Raw genomic sequence first — 24,027 nt, 5'->3', positions numbered from 1 at the left:
CATAGTCACATTGGCCTTACTTTAAGTTCTTTAAAATGTTCCATATTTCTGCCTGCTTCAAACCTTGCATATGTCAGATCCCATGTGCCCATAGTCACTACATGAAATTGCTATCCCGGTAAAGTTTTCCCTTTCCATTTCTCAATCTAGATCAAGGTCTTATCCCTAGACTCATCCCATGGTCTCAGGGCTTACCTTGCTTTTCCTTTTTTGGCACATTTTACACTTTGTAATATAATGACATATGAGAAACATCTAAATCTTCTCCTAGGCTTGTAAGCTTGGTGAGAGGAATACAGTGTTAGCTACTTTATCTCAATATTCAGGCATATAGTAAACAGAAACTAGTTGAGAAAAGGGGGAAAGAAGAAATGAAGAAAAGGGAGGTGTGCAAGCTTTCTTAAAGGTGAGAAAGTTTTCTACATTGGGAGTTTTAATTGTTTTATCCTATGTATTTTGTAAAACTCCACTCACTTTAAGGGCAGGAGTTACTTTGTAACAACTTATTTTTCTCCCTTAAAGAAAAAGCATTGGTAGAATACATTCACATTGGAGTGATTTTGTTCCATGATGTCATGAATTTGTGAAACAACATTAAAAAAAAAAAAGCTAGAAAAACTCAAGTAGGGTTTGTAAACTATTAATTTCTTTTCCTCTATCTTCTTCCTCCTTTCCTACACTCTGATTCCTGTCATAATATTTTTACAAACTCTGAGAAGGAAAAAAAAGATTAAATTTAGTCTCAGGAAGGGACAAAAGATTACTAAAGCGCAAACTATTACTCTTTTATATGGTTTCAGCAGCTTTAACATTTGAAAATGAAAATAGTTTTAAAAAATCTAGTTGATGTTTCAATTTTGTATATATCATTTTGATAATAAAATCATTTCTTTAGGCCAAATAAAGAAAACAGTTTCATGTTTATAAAACAATTGCCAAGCTATAGATACAACAGATATCTTCTCTTTATCCCTCTCTCCACTCCTGCTCTCATCTCTTCCTGAGTCTCATCACAGCACTCATGCCAAGAAGCCACTTTATCCAGGGAAGGTGGCCACATACTACAAGAAAGAGCAATTGATCTACAAATGCTGACAGTGAGATACAAGATGTGGAAAATGAATTGGCCAAACTACAAACAGTTTGTTGAATAACTGGAAGGATTTTTCTTCTCAAATTCCAGAAATGTTTTTTTTCTTTAGACAAAGTCTTTCTCTGTGGCTGGAGTGCAATGGCACGATCTCAGCTCACTGCAGTCTCCACTCCCGCCTCAGCCTCCCAAATAGCTGGAACTTCAAGCTTGAGCCACCATGTCCAGCTATTTGATTTTTTTTTTTTTTTTTTTTTTTTGAGACAGGGTTTCACTATATTGCCCAAGCTCGTCTTGAACTGAGCTCAAGCAATCCTCCTGCCTGGAAATTACCTCTTTTATACTTAAGGCAAAGCTGAAGGCAGGGCCTCCTAGCCCAAGATGGCCAGCAGGAAGGAAGTGGCTCTTGCACCTTTGGAGCGAGGCCCAAGTCCTCGCCCAGCAGCCCAGGGGCGTCTACCCGCAGCTGCCTCTCGGCTTACCTCAAGCGCATCAGGTTACGCAGGCATGGAGGCCCCACGTGTCACTGCATCTATGGTTGACAGGTTGTGAAAGAGAGAGGTCACATGTTCCTCAGGACTCTATGGTTCTCGCGCGAGTAGGAGCAACGCACGTAAGACGCGCGCAAGCGCAGTTCGGGGAGCACGCTTTTACTTCAACGCACTGCCGAGGTTCCTGCGTTGCCATGGGCCGCCGTCCAGCTCGTTGTTATCGGTATTGTAAGAACAAGCCATACCCCAAATCTCGTTTCTGCCGGGGGGTTCCTGATGCCAAGATCCGCATCTTTGACCTGGGTCGAAAGAAAGCAAAAGTGGATGAGTTCCCACTCTGTGGCCACATGGTGTCTGATGAATATGAGCAGCTGTCTTCTGAAGCCCTGGAGGCCGCCCGTATTTGTGCCAACAAGTACATGGTGAAAAGTTGTGGCAGAGATGGCTTTCACATCCGAGTGCGGCTCCATCCCTTCCATGTCATCCGTATCAACAAGATGTTGTCCTGTGCTGGGGCTGACAGGCTCCAGACAGGTATGAGAGGTGCCTTTGGAAAACCCCAGGGTACGGTGGCCCGGGTCCACATTGGTCAAGTCATCATGTCCATCCGCACCAAGCTTCAGAACAAGGAGCACGTGATTGAAGCCTTGCGCAGGGCCAAGTTCAAGTTCCCTGGACGCCAGAAGATCCATATCTCCAAGAAGTGGGGCTTCACCAAGTTTAATGCTGACGAATTTGAAGACAAGGTGGCCAAAAAGCACATCATCCCTGATGGTTGTGGAGTCAAGTATGTTCCCAATCGCGGCCCCTTGGACAAGTGGCGGGTTCTACACTCATGAAGGCTCTGATAGCACTGTCTCCTTGGGCAATGCCAGTTTGACTTTGCTTACTAATAAATTCTGTTTACTGGGAAAAAACAACTACTTATTAAGTTTAATATTTTTAAATATCCAATGTTTCAGAATATAGACTACTTGAGAATTTTTTTTTCTATTCAAACAGTTTTAATGGCAAGTGTTAACTTTCCTTGCTTAAGTAAAACTATACAATTTATAGAGAAAGCCATTACTATTTTAATCAAACACTTTAAATTTAGGAGAGTATAGGACAGTATATTATTGTAGTAAAGTCATAAGTATGCGGCTATCATTCATTACCTTGAATAAAAAAATAGATTTGTGTGAAAAAAATTTATTGTTTATAGAATGTAAACTAAACAATAGGGATGAAAATAATTGTAGGCATTAATGATATTTCAACTACAGCCTCTTTGGAGCTAGTTTATTTCTAACTTGGTTGTTTATGTTTTTCTATAAATTTCTGTACATTGTTTTGAGAATTACCTTACACCTCTGATTATCAGCCTTAGGACAATTGAGTATCACTGAAAAGGCTTTTACAGACGAACTTTACATTGTCTCACAGTCAAGAGATAACAGTCCAATCTTTTTTTCATTATGGAAAGGTCATAGGTGACAACAGAGTTCATATTACTTGTATCTGAACTCCAGTAGAACGAAAAGAAGAGAGAAAAGGACACTAAATTGGCAATCTGTACTCTAACAGGACACTAGAGACAGTTTGCAACTGTAGGTGCTTGTCCTGCATTTAGAGTTACATTGATCACAAAGGTCCTTTTTGTTTTATTTTAGAAACTACATAAGCTAAAATTCCTGAGTTTGTACTACATTAGAAGAAGAAATTCCTGTTCTTAACATTGACTTAGCCTTTTGAGTCTCAATCCTGCAAACAGTGCCTTCAGTGTTTTTATTCTAATGGTTCATTTTCAAAGTCAACACATTTAATGAAAACAACAAAAGGAGTACTAAATAGTATAGAAACACATACTACTGTTTAATTTTCATTTATTTAAACAATTGCTATATCAGTCTTAACATGTTTTATCTAGCTGGATATTTCTTTCAGGCGCTTGCTGTATTTCTTATTTGTATATTTTTAAGCTAGGTTGCTATTTTAAGATGTTTTTCATGTTTGCATTTTACCATACTTTCAAAAACAAAAATTAAACCTCAAAAACAAACAAAAAAAAAAAAAAGAGAAAAAAAAGCAATACAAAATACCATAAAATAAGCAACCCCTTAGCTTCTAGTACAACCATGGTCCAGCTTTGAAAATATTTTCCATCTTAATTATTTCCCATTCTCTTTGGTCTTACAACCTCTCAAATCATCTTGACCTTCAAATTTGGAACTCTGCACCCACTAAATACTATATACAGGAGGAGAGCTAAAGATAAGCTCATCAACTTCCTTGTCCTAAGAGATTGGTAACAGTAATTGTTCATGCATATAGATATAGGAAGTGAAAAGGAAATGAAAGATTAAAAATTCATTAAAAACTGGTAGGTAGCTGTCAATAAATTTTTTATTTGAAGTATTTCACAGTTTCATATTATAAAGATTATATATAAATTCTTTTTTAAAATGTTGACATAACAGTCACTTTTACTTGTTTTTGTTAAAAATCCTTCCTACTAATTTTCCCCAAGCCAGAATTTTGTTTTTTCAGCATTTTTCTATTTTAGAGTCATTCTGATTATTTTTTAAAAAATTGATAAAACAACTTGGCCGAAGGATAATGTAATCATAATTTTGCAGAGTTCATTATTTTAAAATTTCTATTCAAAATGGAAAATTGCATTTGGGAACATATATTCATATATTTGTGTTATTCTAATACTGCAATAAAATTAACTGTTTGCTCGTTTGAAATAAAAAATTACAAGTACAGTTAACTAAGTTCAAGCAAATACTGCCCAAAGAAGCTTTTTGTTTAATTGATGAAATCTCTAGGTTTTAATGGAAAATACTGACTAAGAAAACAAAGAAAATTTCAGTAGGACTATGTACTATATCAATTTAGTTTTAAAAAGCACATTTCATAAATGATAGTTATATAATCCATCATTTTTACTTCCTCAAAGTATGCAATTGTATTAAGCATGTTTAGCTTGAAAAGTCTTTAATTTCTATAAAAATATACATCAGCTCTGCCCTGAATTGGCTGTCACTAACATTAGCAAGCATTTTCTCTCTGCTTTAGCAGCCTTGTACTGCCTACCCTTACATAATTTAAGGAGAGCTTTCTGGCTCTCAGAATGTTACTTATTGACTTAAAGATTAAGCAAAAACATCATTTCACCCCATTCGTCTACCTGACTTTATAATAATGCCTTTTTGTTTGTATTTTAATGTAAAGACTTTATTTTCCTAAAAATGTCTATGTATTATTTTTTAAAAGGAAGTTAGGTGAAACATAGTAAAGTCAAAATAATTAAATTAGACCTGTGATAATAATTCAGAATGAGGTTATTGTCACCCAACAATCAGTAAGAAGAAAAGCTGGTGTCAGGATGTTTGGATTTGAATCTTAGTCTTTTACTTTCTTGGGCAAATTACTAAGTATCACCATTCTTAGTAATTTTGCCATCTATAAAATGAGGCAAAGACATTGTAGTTATAAGGTTGTTTGTAGGATTAATGAGATAATGCATTGAGAAATTGATTTTTATTATTATCATGATTATTTTTTGAGACAGGGTCTTACTCTGTCACCCAGGCTAGAGTGCAGTGGCCTGATCATGGCTCACTGTAGCTTTGACCTTCCCGGCCTTAGGTGATCCTCCCATTTCAGCATCCTGAGTAGCTGGGACTGCAGGCATGCATCACCATTCCCAGCTAACATTTTTGTATCTTTTGTAGAAGTGGGATTTTTCCATGATGCCCAGGCTGGTCTCTTAACTCCTGGGCTCAAGCAATGTGCTGCCTCAGCCTCCCAAAGTCCTAGAATTATAAGCCTGAGCCACTACTCAGTTGAGAAACTGAACAGTATTGTGCTTTGCACATATTAATTATACAAAATTAATATTCAGTTAATATCGATGTTATTACATTTGTTCCTGCTTCACTTCTCAGCTCCTAATCTTTGGTGCTTGTTATTACTTATTTTTTCATGATTTATGACCTTAATATTCTGTCTTGCAATCATTATTGCTTCCAGTTACATACTCTTAGTTCTAGATTTAATTAGATTCAATATTTTGTTCCAAGTTTTTAAAAAATCTTTAGTTCTGTAATTCCCAGTTTCACGTCATTGTATTTTGTCAACTCTTTGAGTAATTCATTTGAAAATATTTATGCTCTACTGATTCTCCTCTGCATATGACTCACTTATGGGGATTAGCTTATTCTCCTGCCCCTCAACTGGATTTTTTATCTACTTTAACCACTTGTTAAATTCAATATTATTTTACCTTTTTTCTCAATTTTATTTTCCAAAGAATGATTATATGGCTATCATGTCATTATTTTTATACTGCTTATATGTGGTGTAGACTATTCTGCCCAGATATTCTATTTAATTAGAATAATTGTGGGTGCATTTCTCTTGTCACTCTTTCACAAAACTTTTGATATTTTTTTGTTCATCTAGACTTTTCTCTGGGTGCTACTTTTCCATGGCCCTGGGATGAGAGGATGGGAGAAAGAAAGAATTTGGAGGGTTAAGTATACCCTTTGACTCTGGCTAGATTCTAATTCTTCTCCTGAGATCCATTAAATATCCTATACCAAAGCATACTCCAGTCAGCCAGGTACACCGTCCACTCTCCTTCTGTGGCATATTCACCTTTGCCCTGCTACTTTTCAGTGCACACCCCTGGAAAACGGCAAGCCCAACCTCTGTGCATCTTTGGTGTTGGTGTGGGCTCTACTTGTCAATGGATTTTCCCACAATTTTTCCTTGCATAAGTATATGTTAAGTACATTTCTCTATATATTAAGGTATTAGTGAAACATATTTTTTATTTCATTTTTTTTCCAGAATTTTTTTTATTCTAAGAGGTTGGAAAGTTCTGAAAAGGTACATTCTATAAATGATTGTTATATAACCCACCATTTCCTCCAATCCCTCAAAACATGGGATTACACTAAATGTATTTAGCCAGAAATCTTTAATTTAAAAAAAGCAAAATTTGGTTCTGACTTATCACATAAGAACACTGCCTCCATTTTTGTATCTCCAAATTTATGGCATATATAACCCTTTCCTTGGCTGCCTTTGGCTATATTTATTTTATCACATTTTATCCATTTCATTAGGTATTGTGGAAAAAGATCATCTGATTATGTTTAACCTCAGGTTATTCAGCCAGAATTTTTTTTTAATGTTGGACTAAAAATGATCTACTTTTGGAGACTTTAATAGTTCAGACAACTCATGCAAAACTCTATATTTCCATGTTTGTAACAACTTCTAGTTATTTTTAATTGTAAGGCTCTCAATTATACCTAAAATACTTTGAGTCTCAAAATGATACACTTTTAATATTGATTCCAAAAAGATTAATTTTGTTTTTGTGTCCATACAAAATCTTAACTCTCATTATGTTATAAATAATTAATTTAGTTTTATATAATTATGTAAATTAAATAGGCAAGAGTTACTGATTAAGAGATTTTTGTGCTTCACGTATTTAAAGAATAGGACCATATATACAGTAGAAAATATATTTTGAGGACTATATTATTAGATTCTCCAAGGATCCTCTTCATGAAATTTCCTGTTGTTCTAAGTTGACTGTTTACTGATAAATAGAAATATATGAGGTTGAAGAAGAAGACAGAATGTTTTTGGCAAAGGCAGTCTTCTTAAAGGAGTAACTATCCCATCTCTCTCAGAGTGGAACAGGACATTGGATTGACAGGGAATGGTGTTTTCTTTTGCCCAAATCATGTGCCACTAAACTGAGACTTAATGATGATGGTAGAGACAGAAGAGATAGTGGAACTGATGTAGAAATTGTCAGGAAACAGCCCTTACGTCCAGCTTCTGGCAAAATAAGGATAAGACTTACATTTCCTGTGGCATGGGGCCATTATGGTGTTTTAAATCTAAGCAACATTGTATGTTCTGGGCCCTATTCTTCAAAAGCATTGTTACTTGCGAGGGGGAAACATGGCAGCAAGAGGCTGTCATTGGGAATTACTCTATGGTTGCAGCTGCAGGCAGGGAGAGAAGAGCCACTGTGCCTTAGCAAGATTTCCTTTGAGGGAATAGGATAGGAAGAGAAACTCCACTATCCTCTAAAAAACTGACAAATAGACCCTATAAAAGACTCAGCACTTGGCCACCAAATATATGGAGAATCGAGAGATAGTCAATAGTATAGAGAACCAGCAACAGGTAGAAGAAAACCTGTCTCCCTTGACTTGAAGTCATTTAGCAAAGAGAATATTGCCTATTTTTATATTCTGTTATCAATAATCTAAATTATTGATTTAGGGATAGGGGAGAAAAAAGAGTCAGAGGAATAAGAAAGCATGTAATTTCCTCTTTCCTGATCTAAGTAGCTGAAACTATTAGTCTAGGCTACACGAACGGAACAGATGAAAGATTTAAAAACAGTAAGTAACAATTTTCATAATTGGCAGTGATCGAAAAGTTACACAAAGAGGCTCAGATATCATGAAGGAAATCTACTACTCACAAAGCAATAGAACTTCAATGGAGCACAATTGGATGTTCCTGAAAAATAAAAATTTCATGTGCAGTTCAGTATTTTTCCTGTCAAACCAGTTACATAACCATTTTGATGAAAAACTTCCACTAAGCATGCTAGCAAATGTCCAAATTACTAAAACAGCATGATACCATTGAAATTTCACCAGACAAAAGTACAACCTCATTCAACACAAAGAAACTTCTATACCACTTCCTAGATACACTTTTAACAATGGTCCCCCTTTACCTCTCTAACTTGTATAAATGTTTATATATAAGTACACTTTAAATTATCATCACTGAAACCCATGTTCATGTGGCTATAGTCAAATTTTGTCTCTCAGCTACCTACCTACCTATCTGCCTACTTACTACCTACCTATACATCTCCCAAATTTCCCATACATAACGCCTATCAATCAGCCTATCTTCCATCTACTCAATAGGGATTTGATTTACACACACAATGGACTGCTTCAATTTATGACAATACTCTGCAATTGTAAGCCATCCATTTTTGAAACAAAACTGCTAAAAATGACATTAGTAAAAATGTCATTTTCATAGTTGAATACATTTTTCAAATGATAATTTTAAGTTGTCAAAATATAACAGTCTACAAGGTCAAAAATCACCATACCTAAAAGCACAGTTGAGACTTTAAAAAATATTTTTTTTTCCTCTAATTAGGGTTTTTATTTGGAAATATAGGCAATTCTTTTCAACAGCCGTGCCATTACAAATTACATATATCTTTGCCATGTGGCATGGTTCACTAATTTTTATACAATAATTGAGATTTACTGCCCAAATGTAAGCTGTGATTTTAGAAATGTGTGAGATGAAGAATGTAGAGTCCCGATCTCTGGGTGCTTAATTTGAGACAGCTGATATAAGCCTGAGGATTGTGTATATATCAGAAACATTATTCAAAGGAGTCTTCCTTTTGAACAGGGAAATGTTTAAGTGAATATTTCTATTTTAATACCTGAGCACTCACTGATCTATGTCAGTTTTGTAAGTTCTATGTTCAATGTATTGACATTTCGGTTTGGTGATAGCTTGGGGGATATTTTTGAGTTCAGACATTTTTATGGTCTTCTTGCTGGACTCAGGTTAATATAGCATTTTATTTTTTCTGTTCTAAGATTGGAAGTTTACTTCCTTTAGACTTATAGTCCTGATTTAGACACACTAGAGTTCAGATTTCTCTTCTAGATCCTTAATGATAAATAGGCTCAAAAGCTATTATTATTAAACCCCAATTTTACATTGGAAGGTTTTAAAAATTCCTCATTCTATTTTTTTACATTAAAAGACTTTAAAAATTATATTCATAAGTACAGTTCATGACATATTTGTGGCAAACACCATTAGGATCTATTGACAGAACTAGTGAATTTGAAGTCCATGGGCCCTTGAACTTGAGAAAATAATTTATTACATAATTGATTTGAAAAAGCTATGTCCTAAGATCCAGTAATAACACTATAGATATCTATTGCAGAAAAGCTCTCAATTATATGAACCAGTAGATATATGCAAAGAGCCTTCATAGCATTGTTCATAATAGCAAACACTTTTTATCCTTAATTTACATAAAGAGGACAATGAATACGTATCTATTGTGGTATATTCACAATGGGAGCTACTATGCACAGTGAGAATCAATGAACGACATCTACAGCTGAAACGCATAACTTTCAGAAACTATTGAATGAAAAAAGAAAATAAGACTCTAAATAGTATTATGCCATTTTTTTTTAAATTCAAAAAGCAGAAAAACCAGAGGAAATATTGTGTTATATGTAAATAAATATATAATCTAGTTTTTAAAAGTTATGCTAACTGTGAAAATTTAGGATAGCGGTGGCATGGGTTGGGCATAGTATGGCAGGGGAGGAACAGGGATAGTCTATGGAGGATACTTTATAAAATTTTATCTTTCCAAGCAGGTCCTCCTGGGTCATTATTCATCAGTATTTCTGGGCTCTTCTTGGAACTTTTCCTTTCCAACAATTTTAAGTTTGAAAATCCAGCTTGTAAAATCACTAGTCATTTGCCTTCAAAAATGTATTAAATTTATAAACTTAAAAATAGATTACTTTATATTTTAAAATTAATAATTTTATTATGGAGGTCTTGGGAAATGTAAATTTATTATTTGTTATTTATGCTTTCATTCCTATTTCATAGTAGTGTGTTTTGTTTTGTTTTTGTTTATTTTTGTGGGTCTATACTTTGCTTAACTTATTCTCTTGTATACCAAGATCAAGGTTGGGTACTTTTTACTTGTGTTTCTTTCCTCTTTCTTTAATTCTTACACTTTTCCACCGGAGAAAATTTGTAGTAGATTCTGCCTGTTCCCTAGGATGCTACCATCCTGAAACCAATTTCTCCTGTCATGAAAGATAAAAATGTGTCGTACTCAGGTTGAGCTTTCTGACTTTGCTGTGCCCTCAGGTTTTGTAATTGTTTGTCCCTGATAAATCCACCACCTTACATGTACTAACCATTCACAACTTTCTGCTCCAGTTCCCACTTGTTTGTTTACTTCTGTTTTAAGTCCTTTAAGTCCTTGAAGATTTATTTATTTTCTAGTGAATCTAGAAATGTATTAAAAGGTAAGACTGTAGGCAGAATCTGGTTATTTCTAGAAGAGAGGATCACTAACAGTACATAGTCTACCATACTGCTAAGTGGAAGTCTTGTGATATATTTTAATTTCTTCTGTTTCTTTAAAAATGCCATGATGTCTATACCCTGGAATCATATTGATGTATACAGATTCATACATCATATAGTCTTTCTAGTTTTATTGTCTGCTTCCAAAATTAAGATCCAAAATACTTTGTACAAAATGGTAGTTTTTTATTGCCTTATCTTACATAAGCTGGAAATATATTTTCCAGATTTCTCTTCTCTATAGGATGCTTAATCACCCTATGGAGAAATTGACATAAGACTTGGAAGGCAGAAATGAAGCAACAATTATAAAATTGGTGCAGGGCCCCAGGCATCATTGTGATTCAGAAATGCTGTGGTTGATTTGTTGGCTCACTGAATTGAAGGATGCCAGCAACATTAGTTCCTCCAGCCTTTGCTAGATCTTGCCCTTAACTTTCTCGTAGACCTGGGCCAGGCATAAGTGCATCTTTGTGCCGAGTGGCACAGACCTTTTTTCACAGATATTGTTGGAGTTAGATGTACTGACAGACTTGGATTTTAGATTATTTTCACGGATTTCAATTTATCCTTGTGAGTTCCATTTATCCTTGTGAGTTCCATTTGTCCTGTGAGATACTTACCTTTACTTTGCTTTTTTTTTTTTTATTCCTCCCAATTGCCTGCCTTACTAACTTGTAGCAATTGTGTGCTCACCATCAGAAAAGAGGCAATCACATTCAAGAAATTTCATTGTCCCTACTTGGTGACTGTATTAGTCCATCCTCACACTGCTATAACTGAAATACTTGAGATTGGGTAATTTATAAAGAAAAGAGCTTTAATCCACTCACAGTTTTGCAGCCTGTCCAGGAAGCATAGCAACATCTGCTTCTGGGGAGGACTCAGGAAACTTACAATCATGGCTGAAGGCAAAGTGGGAGGAGGCATCTTAGACGACAGGAACAGGACCAAGAGGGAGAGGGGGCAGGTGCTACATATCTTTAAACAGCCAGATCTCATGAGTACTCACTCACTATGACAACACACTAGGAAGGGGAAAACCTTCCCCATGATCTAATTACCTCCTCCCAGGCCCCATCTCCAACATTTTACAATTCAGCATGAGATTTGGGAAAGGACATAGATACAAACCATATGAGTGACTTAGGTGACTTTTATGTGATCACACTGTCTCTTTCAAGACTGTTATTTTCCCAGTCGTTCTCATTATTATGCAAAGTATAATGTCCATAATAAATCTCCTGTTCTATATTACTCTTAGTACTTCTTCCTTGAGCAAACTGTAATTGCTATGGCCATTATTGATCATTAAAATCAGAAAAAGAATCAAAAGTTGGTTTGATGTAACTATTGAAAAGAGCAAATATATAGGAATATATAGACTTCTGTTTGGATCTTCATTCTGCCTACTACTTCTCCTTTCATCTTAAGCAGTTTATTGGATCTTTCAGAGCCTAAGCTTCATAAACTTCCCAACTGTAAAATAAACATTATAATGGTATTTATGAGAATATGCACTTAGCACAGCTTCTAGGACATGGTACACTATGAATAATGTTTCTTCTTATTATTGTTCTTTCTTATCAAATATCAGAACTTAAAAGGAATTCACTATGTATTAGCTAAACTAATTTATGTCATTACTCGGGTTATGAAATTCAGGTGCAACTGATTTTGATTGCAGAATCTCCAAATCTCTTGATGCTATCTTTAAAATTCATGTTTAAGGTAAACATTGTATTTATTCTTTTCTCAGTAAATCCAACAATGATGAAGTATTTGAATCTAAATGTGAAAAGTATGTAATAGCCCTCATATCCAGTATAACCTGGTGTATTAATTCTGATTTTTTTCTGAAGACACATAAAATTTATGTGAAATAACTATTGTAGCTTATGCAATTCTGACATATTTTAACTTTTTAAAAATTATCTTTTAAGTTCTGGGTTACATGTGCAGAACGTACAGGTTTGTTACATAGGTATACATGTGCCATAGTGGTTTGCAGCACCCATCAACCTGTCACCTACATTAGATATTTCTCCTAATGCTATCCGTCCCCTAGCCCCCCACCCCCAGGCTGTGGTGTGTTATGTTCCCCTCCCTATGTCCCATGTGTTCTCTTTGTTGAATTCCCACTTTTGAGTGAGAACATGCAATGTATGGTTTTCTGTTCCTGTGTTAGTTTGCTGAGAATGATGATTTCCAGCTTCATCCATGTCCCTGCAAAGGACATGAACTCATCCTTTTTTATGGCTGCATAATATTCCATGGTGTATATTTGCCACATTTTCTTTATCCAGTGTATCATTGATGGCCATTTGGGTTGGTTCCAAGTCTTTGCCTCTATGAATAATGCTGCAATAAACATGTATGTGCATGCATCTTTATGGCAGAATGAGTTACAATCCTTTTGGTATATACCCAGTAATGGGATTGCTGGATCAAATGGTATTTCTGGTTCTAGACCCTTGAGGAATCGCCACGCTGTCTTCTACAACGGTTGAACTAATTTACACTCACACCAACAGTATAAAAGTTTTCCTATTTCTCCACATCCTCTCCAGCACCTGTTGTTTCCTGACTTTTTAATAATTGCCATTCTAACTGGCATGAGATGGTATCTCATTTAAATTATATGTTAATATATTTTAAGGCATTTAATCATAATTTTAATTTCACAGGTGAATATTTTTATGTTATGAGAAAGAATATTATAAAGTAATTATTTTATAGCAGTATAGAAATACCAAAACAATTCATTATTTCCAACTTATAAGCTACAGCAGGATATTGGTATATATTATATTAGATTTAATGAACCATGAAAAGCTATGATTAATGTAGAGAAGGCATTTTAATTTCTCTTCATGTATTTTAAGAGGCATATAAAATGAAATAATGAGCTGTATAAATTAAACCCATTTAAAAAACATGGAATGCTACTGTAAGATCATAAAGAATGTTGACCTAGGCATTGTCTTTCACTTGAATTTAACCCCACCGATGCATCAAATTCTCACATAATGCAAATTCTTCATGCTAGATTCTGATTTGTAAGAATTTTTTTCTCTCTCCCTCCCCCCACTCACAGGCATACATGCACACATACATATACGTATATGTGTATACAGTTTTTACATATACATATATTTGAGATGATCAGTAACTCAGTACTCCAGCAAATTTTGAAGTTTCATATTCAATCCAGTCTAATCCCAGGCCAATCAACTAAGGGTGGAAGAAAGGAAAAATCACTTCTGGAATGAAACCTTTTAAATATCAACTATTTGTCAAAAAATTTTTTGATATTTAAATAATCATGCATAATATTTTGAACTTTGAGAAAAATTAATATATTGATCAGATGTTAATATATAAGAAGGAATTAAGAATTATGTATATAATTTCTAGTAAGGCTTACTCTTTGCAAATTACAATAATACCCCTAAAAAGTCTTACAACAAAAGGTAGTCTGAATAATGTAATAAGGCTCATTATCATCAACCCCTAATTAATCCATTATTCATGCAAATATGGAGTAGCTATATGAAAGGTAAATAATATATTAATACAGATGTATTATTAGATAAATATGTTCCATTTATCAGGTAAATCTGAATATTAAATACCTTTAGTGGGATGTGGCTGACTGAGCCAGAATGGGACCTGGAAATGGAATCCCTGGGATGAAGTTTCAATTTCATCTGAAAACATAGAACATTCTAACTAAAAATATGGACACAGATAACAATAGGCAAAGCTCTCATTATAAGTGGTGTAATTTCAAGAAGTCTCTAGGCATCTTTACAAGCTGGTGTGGGAATGTTATGGAAATTCCAGTCCCAGTGAGGTTGGTAGTCTCAGTGCAAGAAAAAAATCTCCATAACTACTAGGATAAAAAATCGTTAAGAATTGGATTTAGCCACAGGACTTTAGTTTCAGATAGAAGTATTATTAAGACTAAGAAGATACTCTCAGGTATGTAAAAGGGATAATAGGCTTCTTATTAATACAGTAATTGATCAACTTATCAGAATTGGGATAAAAGCTCAAAATGGGGTTCATAATTATGGTATGTATAACTGTTTTTAAACTTGAGTAAAAGTGGTTCCTTTATTACTCCATGTGCTTTAGAAGAAACCACATATATTGTAGATTTCTTGGTATATAAGTACAAAAATCTCTTTAGGGAAAACATATATGAATAGAATTGCAGGTGATACAATGGTTCAATTTTGCCAAATAATGCTACAACCTTTTCCAAAAAGACCATGTGAATTTATTCTTCTACCAGCAATGTGTGAGATTCCCATTTGCAATTATTTCTCATAACTTTTTTGACTTTTTATGCTTTTAAACAATTTTATAACATTGAAATGATATCTAAATATTTTGATTTTCATTTTTCTAAGGAGCTTTTACAGGTTTTCAAATGCGATTTGGCCATTCATTTTCCTTCTTTTGTGCAATGACATATGCTCTCTTTTGGAAATATTCTGCATAACTGTTTTTATTTTGCCTTTGGACACAGAGTTTTTCTGAATATTAGACTTGAAAATATGAAATATATTTTATATGTTCCTTATGTCTTTTACTTATCTGTGATTCACCATTTCAACTTCTTTATAGTATTTGGATACATGCAAATGAAATTTAGTCTATTTATACATATTATTTTCTCTATTGCTTGTATTTTTTCAAAAAAATTTTCATTAAGATAATTCCTCTATTGTTTCTACTGTTTATATTTTCTTTAAAAATATTTTTTCTGGAGAAGAACTAAGGTGGCCAATGGACACAGCAAAGAAGAGCATCTCCCACCAAGACATGAGACCATAAAGAAGACAGGTATACTCTGAGCAGGTCTTAGAAAGGATGGCATTGAGAATGGATGGAGGGTGGACATAGATCCTGGGCTGAAGTGGGAGGAAGCTGGGATGCTGAGCACCACGACTCGTTTCTGGCCCACAGTGGCTCTTGGTGAGTTAAATAGGTGAGAAGTGGCCTACTCTTGCCACATACTTCCAGAATTCTAGTTTCAGGAGACTCCACAACTTCCACAGACATTTTTCCCACCTTAGAAAGGTGGCAGGGACAGGACTCCAGATTGTGTTGAATACAGGTTTGGCATTGGAGCACAGCAAGGGATGCCAAGCCACAAGGCTCACAACATACCTTTAGGTGGCCTTGGCTTTTGTTGACTGTCAAACCTGGACAGATAAGGGCAACCTTGCCCATGGGATGGAGCCAGTCTGATCTGAATGCACCCCTGTCTACCAGCCTCTCCTGGGATTCCTCCCTGGCCATGTCTGCTTGAAGCACAACCTTGGATGCCCAAATGGAGTACTTCCTGGCAGCAACCACCATAGCTCATTTGCAGGTAGTTCCTACCTAACTGTTGGAGAGCTTCTGCAGATGGTCCCCCTCCAACATGCACCCACACATAGCTTCCCACACCATTTTCCTGGCAGTCAACCACCTGCAGCCTCTCAACACCACTTTGCCACTGCATGAGTGGACCTCAGTGCCCCACTGCCAGCAGTGTTTGTGCATGCATGGACTTCACTACAGTTACCCCACTCCTGCCAATGCACATTGCAGACACCACTGTTACTGCTCTGACAAAGTGCTCTTGCAGACACTGCCCATTGGAGTATTGTTGCAAGCACACCAGGAATACCCAGGTTCCTCAAATGCAGTGGGTGCTTAACTTTGAGGGGCTGGAGAACAAAGCTTTGGGCCTGATCTCAGCCATCCAGGGAGAGAGCACAAAGCCGAGGAGGGCTGAGCTGAGCCTTGGCCCCCTAAAATTATCCAGAAACAAAGCCACTTGACTGAATCCAAGTTATGCTACAGTCAAACCCTCAACAGCATCAAAGAAAACAAAAGCAAAAAGTCTCAGCCAGGCTGGGAGCAGTGGCTCATGCCTGTAATCCCAGATATTTGGGAGGCTGAGGTGGGCAGATCACAAGGTTGGGAGCTCAAGACCAGCCTGACCAATATGGTGAAACCCTGTCACTACTAAAAATGCAAAAATTAGCTGGGTGTGGTGGCGTACCTATAGTCCCAGCTACTTGGGAGGCTGAGGCAGGAGAATCATTTGGAGCTAGGATGTAGAGGTTGCAGTGAGCCAAGATTGCATCACTGCAGTCTAGCCTGGGCAACAGAGCAAGACTCTGCCTCAAAAAAAAAAAAAATCTCAGCTAAAGGACAGTAAGTTCAAAGATTAAAGGAACATCAGCCCACACATGAGAATTGAGAAAGCACCAATGCAAAAACTCTGACAATTCAAAAACCAGTGTGTCTTCTTACCTCCAAGTGACTGTACTAACTCCCCTGCAATGATTCTTAATGAACTTGAAATGGCTGAAATGACAAACACAGAATATGGATGGCAACAAACATCACTGAGATTCAGGAGATAGTTGAAACTCAATCCAAAGAATCTAAGGAATCTAGTAAAATGAATCCAGTCAAATGATACAAGAGCTGAAAGGTGAAAAGGCCACTTTAAGAAAGAATCAAACTGATCTGATAGAGCTGAAAAACTCACATCAAGAATTTCATAATGCAATCGCAAGTATTAACAGAAGAATAGACCAAGCTGAGGAAAGAACTTCAGCGTATGAAGAATAGTTCTTTGAGTTAACTCAGTCAGATAATAAAAAATTAATAAACAAAACCTCTGAGAAATATGTGATTAGGTAAAGAGATTTAACCTACAACTTGTTGGCATCCTTGAAACAGAAGGAGAAAGAACAAGCAACTTGGAAAACATATTTGAGGATACTATCCATGAAAATATCCCAAACATCTCAAAAGATGTTAACATTCAAATTTGGTAAATGCACACAACCCCCATGAGATGCTATACAAGATGACTATCCCCAAGACACAGAGTCACTAGATAGTCCAAGATCAATACAAAGGACAAAATATTAAAGGCAGCTAGAGAGAAACAGTGGGTCACCTACAAAGGGAAGCACACTAGACTAACAGCAGACCTTTCAGTGGAAACCTGACAAGCCAGAAGAGATTGGGGGCCTGTGCTCAGCATTCTTAAAGAGCAAATTCCACACAAGAATTTCATATCCAGCCAAACTAAGCTTCATAAGTAAAGGAGAAATAAAATCTTTTTCAGACAAGCAGATGCTAAGGGAATTTCTTACCACCAGGTCTACCCTCAGGAGGTCCTTAGGGGAGTGCTAAAAGACCAAAAGACTGTTACCAGCCACCACAAAACACAGGTATGTACATAGGCCATTGACATTATAAAGCAATTACTGCATAACAACCAGCTAACAACACAATGACAAAATCATATCTGCACAAATCAATATAAATCTTGATTGTAAATGGGCTAAAGGCAAAGAGTGGCAAATAGGATATAAATAAATAAATAACCAACTGTGTGCTATCTTCAAGAGACCCATATCACATGCAATGACACCCACAAGTTCAGAGCAAAGAGATGTTGAAAAATCTACCAAGCAAATGGTAAACAACAAAAGAGCAGGTGTTGCCATTCTTATTTCAGACAAAACAGACTTCAAACCAGCAACAATCAAAAAGGATAAAGATGGGAGGCCAAAGTGGGAGGATTGTTTGAGGTGGGAGTTTGAGACAAGCCTGGGCAATAAAGCAAGATACTGTCTCTAAAAAATGAGAAAATGAGACAGGTGTTGTGGTATATGCCTGCAATCCCATCTACTTGGAAGGCTGAGTTGGGAGGATCACTTGAGCCTGGTAGGTCAAAGCTGCTGTGAGCCATAATCACACCACTACACTCCAGCCTGGGCATCAAACTAAGACCTCGTCTCAAAATAAAATAAGATAAAATAAAAAAGGAAAGGAAATGGAAAAGAGACAAAAAAGCATTATGTAATGATAAGAGTTCAATCCAACAAGAAGACTTAAATATTCTGCATAGATACACACCAAACACCGGAGTACCCAGATTCATAAAACAAATTGTTAGACATATACAAAGAGACTTAAATGACTACACAATAGTAATGAGAGGCTTTAATACTCCACTGACAGTATTAGATAATTGACGCAGGAAACTAACAAAGATATTCAGGACCTAACCTCCATACTTGACTAACTAGACTCAACAGACATCTACAGAACACTCCATTTAACAGCAACAGAATATACATTCTTCTCATTTGCACATGACATATGTGCTAAGTTGACCACATGCTCAGCTATAAGACAATTCTAAAAATTTAAAACAAATCTTACAAACCACACTCTCATACCACAGTACAATAAAAGTAGAAATCAGTACTAAGATCTCTCAAACTATACAATGTCATGAAAATTAAACAACCTAACCCTGAATGAATATTTGAAGTAAACAGATTAAGCCAGAAATCAAAAAGTTCTTTGACACTAATGAAAACAAAAGTACCATATATCAGAATCTGTGAGAAATATCTAAATCAGTGTTAACAGGAAAGTTTGCAGTACTAAATACCTACATTAAAAAGTAAGAAAGATATCAAATTAACAAACTGACATCACACATAGAGGAAATAGAAAAACAAGAGCAAATCAAAAACCATGAAAAACCATATGAAAATTCAATGAAACTAAAAGTTGGTTCTCTGAAAGAATAAATAAATTTGATAGGCCACCAGCTAGATCAATAAAGAAAAAAAGAGAGAAGATTCAAATATGCACAATCAGAAAGGACAAAGGGGACATTACCTCCGATCCCACAAAACCATAAAAAAAATCCTCAGAGACTATTATGAACATCTCTATGCATACGAACTAGAAAACATAGAAGTAAGAGATAAATTCCTGGAAACATACGCTTCCCAAGATTGACCCAGAAAGAAATTGAAACCCTGAACAGACCAATAACAAAGTTGAGAAATTTAATCAGTAATAAAAGCCTACCAACCAGAAAAATCCCTGGGCCAGAAGGATTCACAGCCAAATGCTATCAGACATAAAAAGAAGAGCTGAAATCAATCCTACTGAAACTATTCCAAAAAATTCAGGAAAAGGGACTCCTTCCTAACTCACTCTAAGAGGCCAGCATCATTCTGATATCAAAATCTGGCAGAGACACAATGAAAAAGAAAACTACAGGTCAATATTCTTGATGAGCATAGATCAAGAATCCTGAACAAAGGGCTGAGTGTGGTGGCTCATTGCTGTAATCCCAGCATTTTGAGAGGCCAACACCAGAGGATTACTTGAGACTAAAAGTCTTGTCATCAGTTGCATGCCTGAATGCTAAATATTCAGCAATGAAAGAGTCTCTCAGATCCCCATAGAAAAAGATTATGCAAGGTACTCTTGGGCATTGTATTAGTCTGTTCTCACACTGCTCATAAAGACATACCTGAGACTGTATAATTTATAAAGGAAAGAGGTTTAATTGACTCAGTTCCACAGGGCTGGGGAGGCCTGGGGAAAGTTACAATCATAGCAGAAGGGGAAACAAATACATTATTCTTCACATGGTGGTGGAGAGAGAAATGCCAAGCAAAAGGGAAAAAGCCCCTTATAAAAAGAAAAAAAAAAAGGTAGATTTATGTATAGTCATGGTGGCTTTGCATGGTTAATACAGACATTAGTGTTATGAGATAATTTTCAAAAAAGGTAAAATTAGGACTATCATACAGATATAAATATGAATGCATGCTAGACATTTTATTTAACTAATAATGAGAAAACCAGGAAAATTTTATAATGGCTTCAAAAGAGGATCTAAAGAACAGCCATAATTATAGAAGAGGAACATTAAATTGAATTCATAAATGGAGGTAAAACTAACTTCTTCTACCGGTGGGAGAGAAGTCAGTTAAGGTACTCCCTGACAAGACACAGTTTGTATACCTAATGAAAAGAACTTTCTTGCTTTGCCATCAGTAGCTTACAATTTATAAATTTGTAAAACAGCTATAATGAACACAAATGACACAAAGCTAAATATTGTGCTAGAAAAAATGCACAATTTTTCATCAAAATAACCATTTTCCAAATAGTAACACTAGTGTTTTTTTCATGTTCACTTACATTATTAATATTGTCACATTTAACACAATAGATGGCTCTCTTTTTGTGTGTGAGAGATGAATGTCGCAAAGTTATCTTTTCTACCTGTTTGTTATGTCTCATTTCAAACCATTGAGATGTCCATGTTAGTCTTTCTCTATTACATTATGTTCCACTCACTGTGCATCATATACAGCCTAATTTTATTCTCCTTTCTTATAAACCTATTCGTACTTGTGGTTTCCTTGCACATGTGAAGACTTTGTAGTGCTTCAGTAGCACAGAGTAAAAGAAGTGGAGAGAGCCCCCTTTGTTTGACAAGTGATGCACTCCAAGAACGGATATGAGATCCATTATTCTATGATTGCTATGTGATTTGTAACTCTGGGCATTTTGTGGCGGTATTTTTTGTTTTTAAATGGCAATATACTTCTTACTTCATGACAGAGCTTCTATTTCATGACTACTCTTGTTTATCATTATTTGAAAGCTCTTTTTATAGATGAAGACTTTTTTTTTTTTTTTTTTGTAGAAAGTGATTTATTTAGAGAGAAACAGGAGAAGGAGAGAGAAACAGCTAACTCTCACAGAGTGAGAGAATCCAGAAAGATGGAATCCAGGAGAGGAAAGCAGCTTCCACACTGAGTGGAAGGGAATAGAGAGAATGGAGTTTAGGAGGGGAAGACAGGCTTCCACGAGAGTGCGGAAGGGGACTCCAGAGGGGAAATCCAGGAGAGAGAAAGACAGCTTCCATGAGAGTGTTTGTGGAAGGGGACCCAAACATGGAGTCCCTGAAGACATTTTAATTTAGTTTTAGGGAAAGGCTTCTGTTTAAGCAATAAGCAACTATAGTCATTTTTGAATTTTTATTTAAGTCAGCATTAACTAAGAATATGAGTTTTACTAATTTGTTTTTGAAATTTATGGCAGAACTCAACGAAACAGCTGAGTGGTGTGTAGGAGAGGGTTCTACCTTCTAGTCATTATACATCTAATAAACTTTTCCTGAATTTGTTGCCTTGTTTTATAGCCGTCTTTGTTTATTTGTTTAATTGTTTTAAGAATTCAAAATCCATTCTGTTATTATTGATTCATTTTCATTTTCTTTCCTGTGTGGCATTTGAACTCTTATGCACAGAGTTCATGAGTTTCTTTGGGTATTTAGATATTGAGAACATGGATTTTGCTTCACATCTCTACCACTTTGTAGTTGCTTAAATTCATAAAGGGCTAGTTTCTTCTTAAGTAAAATTGAAGATAAAACTTAAATTCAATAATCTCTGTAAATTATTTCCTATGATTATAAAATGCTAAAATATGAAATAATTATTAGCTGTCAATTACATTATCATGCCTGTGTACCCTTTACCCTTGCTCTAGAGCACTTTTGTACCTTTGAGCATAAAATTATAGCACCAGTACTACTGGAGAAATAATAATATGATGATAACAGCTAATATTTACTGTGAATTTACTATTACAATCCATATTAATTATTAAACCTATTTTTTAAATGAGGTATACTAGTGGCAGAGAGAGTTTTCATCATGATTGTCAGCTTCAGCTCTTTTGTTCTTTCTTTTAGTTACTCATCTAATATTTATTATTTGTTCCTCATCCTACTCAATGTACAGACATGGCATCCTCAACAACATAGATGAAGTCTCAGCTCTCAGTTAAATCTGACATAAAAAGATGGATCATAAACAACCAAACAAATTAAAAATTAGGGAAGGAAATAAAGCTGGTATTGTAGTAGAGTAAATTATTTGTTGAGGGGCACTTTTAGTTTGGGTGCCAGAAAAATTCTCTGAAGAAGTGGCCTTTGAACATGGACCTAGGTGACAAAAAAGACCTAACCATGTGAAGATTTGGGAAAAGACTGAAGAAGTACATAGGTATAGAAGTAATAATAAGCTTGGAAAGGTCAAGGTGCTGTCTTAATACCCTTCTTTCTGGAAATTGATGGAAGTGATCCATGGAAAAAATAAACAGAGAAGATCACACACAGCCTTGAAGGGCTCCATAAAGTGTTTGGGCATTTATTCTGTATAAAGTGGAAAGCTGCTGGTAGGTTTTTATTAGGGAAGAGGCATGATCTCATGAAGTCTTATGGTTTTATGATATATATGGTGACATCAGGGATTCAATAGATTTTAAGGGAATATAAATAGAAACAACAGGTCAGAGCCTGTTGCAGTAGTCCAGGTGGATAATTTAAACTCAACAAAAAGACAGAATAACATCCCTCCACCATGAAAGGCATACTTCCTAGTTTCTGAAGCATGTGAATGGTTTAAGTTAAATGGCAAATGGGAGTTAAGGTGGTAGATAGAATTAAGGTTGCTAATCATCTGATTCTAAGATTAGATTATCCTGGATTATCCAGGATTGTTAAAGGGTCCTTATATGGGGAAGAGGGAGGTAAAAGAGTCACAACCAGAGAGATGGCTCTTTTATGAGAAAGACACAAGTGGCAATTGCTGGCTGTTAAGATGTAAGGGAACCTCTCTAGAGGTGGGGAAAATAAAAAAATGGATTCTCCTTTAGATCTTCTGGAAAAGAACCCAGCTGTGGACACCTTGATTTCAGCCTAGTAAAACCTAGTTCAGATTTCTGACCATGAGAGCCATAAGATAATAAATTTGTGTTGCTTTATGTTGATACTAAGTGTGTAGCAATTTGTTACAGTAGCTATAGGAAACTCATACAGATAGCTTGAAATAGAGTGGGGTAACGCCATGAAGAGGAGAGATGAGCATCAGGAAGTATTTTGGGGCCAGGTTCTATGAAACATGCTGGTGGATTAGATAGGGTGGGGTGGAAGCAAAAAACAAATAAAAAATTGCCTTAGAAAACTGAGTGCCATTAGCTAAGAAAGGAAAGACTGGGAGAAAAACAACACCAGACAAGGGATGGCAGGGAATTAATATTTCTGTCTCAGCATGTTATGTTTTGGTTCACTGACATCCTACAGACAGAAAGAATATGCTAATAATAATAAAACCTTTGAGAAAACTCTGAAATTCCCATGAAATTACTGAGCTTAAAAAAATCCAGATGTTTAGCATGATACAGACCTGGGGTTGACAAACTTTTCTGTAAAGGGTAGGATAGTAAATATTCTAGGCTTTGTGGGCCATACAGTGTCTGTAATAACTACTCAACACTTTTGTTGACATTCAAAAGCCACCACAGACTTGAAAACAAATGGGG

At 35.7% G+C, this 24,027-nt stretch overlaps 1 protein-coding gene and 1 long non-coding RNA gene across 2 annotated transcripts; both read left to right on the top strand.

Moving 5' to 3' along the window:
• Positions 1 to 1,370: 1,370 nt before the first annotated feature.
• RPL10L (ribosomal protein L10 like) lies at positions 1,371 to 2,495 on the top strand. Its single transcript, XM_032244513.1, has one exon. It carries the CDS (start codon positions 1,674 to 1,676, stop codon positions 2,418 to 2,420), a length of 747 nt encoding a protein of 248 aa, XP_032100404.1. The 5' UTR covers positions 1,371 to 1,673; the 3' UTR covers positions 2,421 to 2,495.
• Positions 1,599 to 20,306, top strand: LOC116527530. Its single transcript, XR_004258598.1, has 3 exons — positions 1,599 to 1,612; positions 12,751 to 12,753; positions 20,231 to 20,306. It is a non-coding gene; the product is annotated as an uncharacterized LOC116527530 (long non-coding RNA).
• Positions 20,307 to 24,027: the final 3,721 nt, after the last annotated feature.

This window comes from Sapajus apella, unplaced genomic scaffold (assembly GCF_009761245.1).
Source record: "Sapajus apella isolate SASKATOON/1434 unplaced genomic scaffold, GSC_monkey_1.0 scaffold55, whole genome shotgun sequence".
Lineage (NCBI taxonomy): Eukaryota > Metazoa > Chordata > Mammalia > Primates > Cebidae > Sapajus > Sapajus apella.
This window is presented reverse-complemented; position numbering and strand designations above follow the sequence as displayed.

Coding starts and splice junctions, on each gene's coding strand:
- RPL10L (XM_032244513.1), top strand. CDS start 1,674: ATGGTTCTCGCGCGAGTAGGAGCAACGCACGTAAGACGCGCGCAAGCG.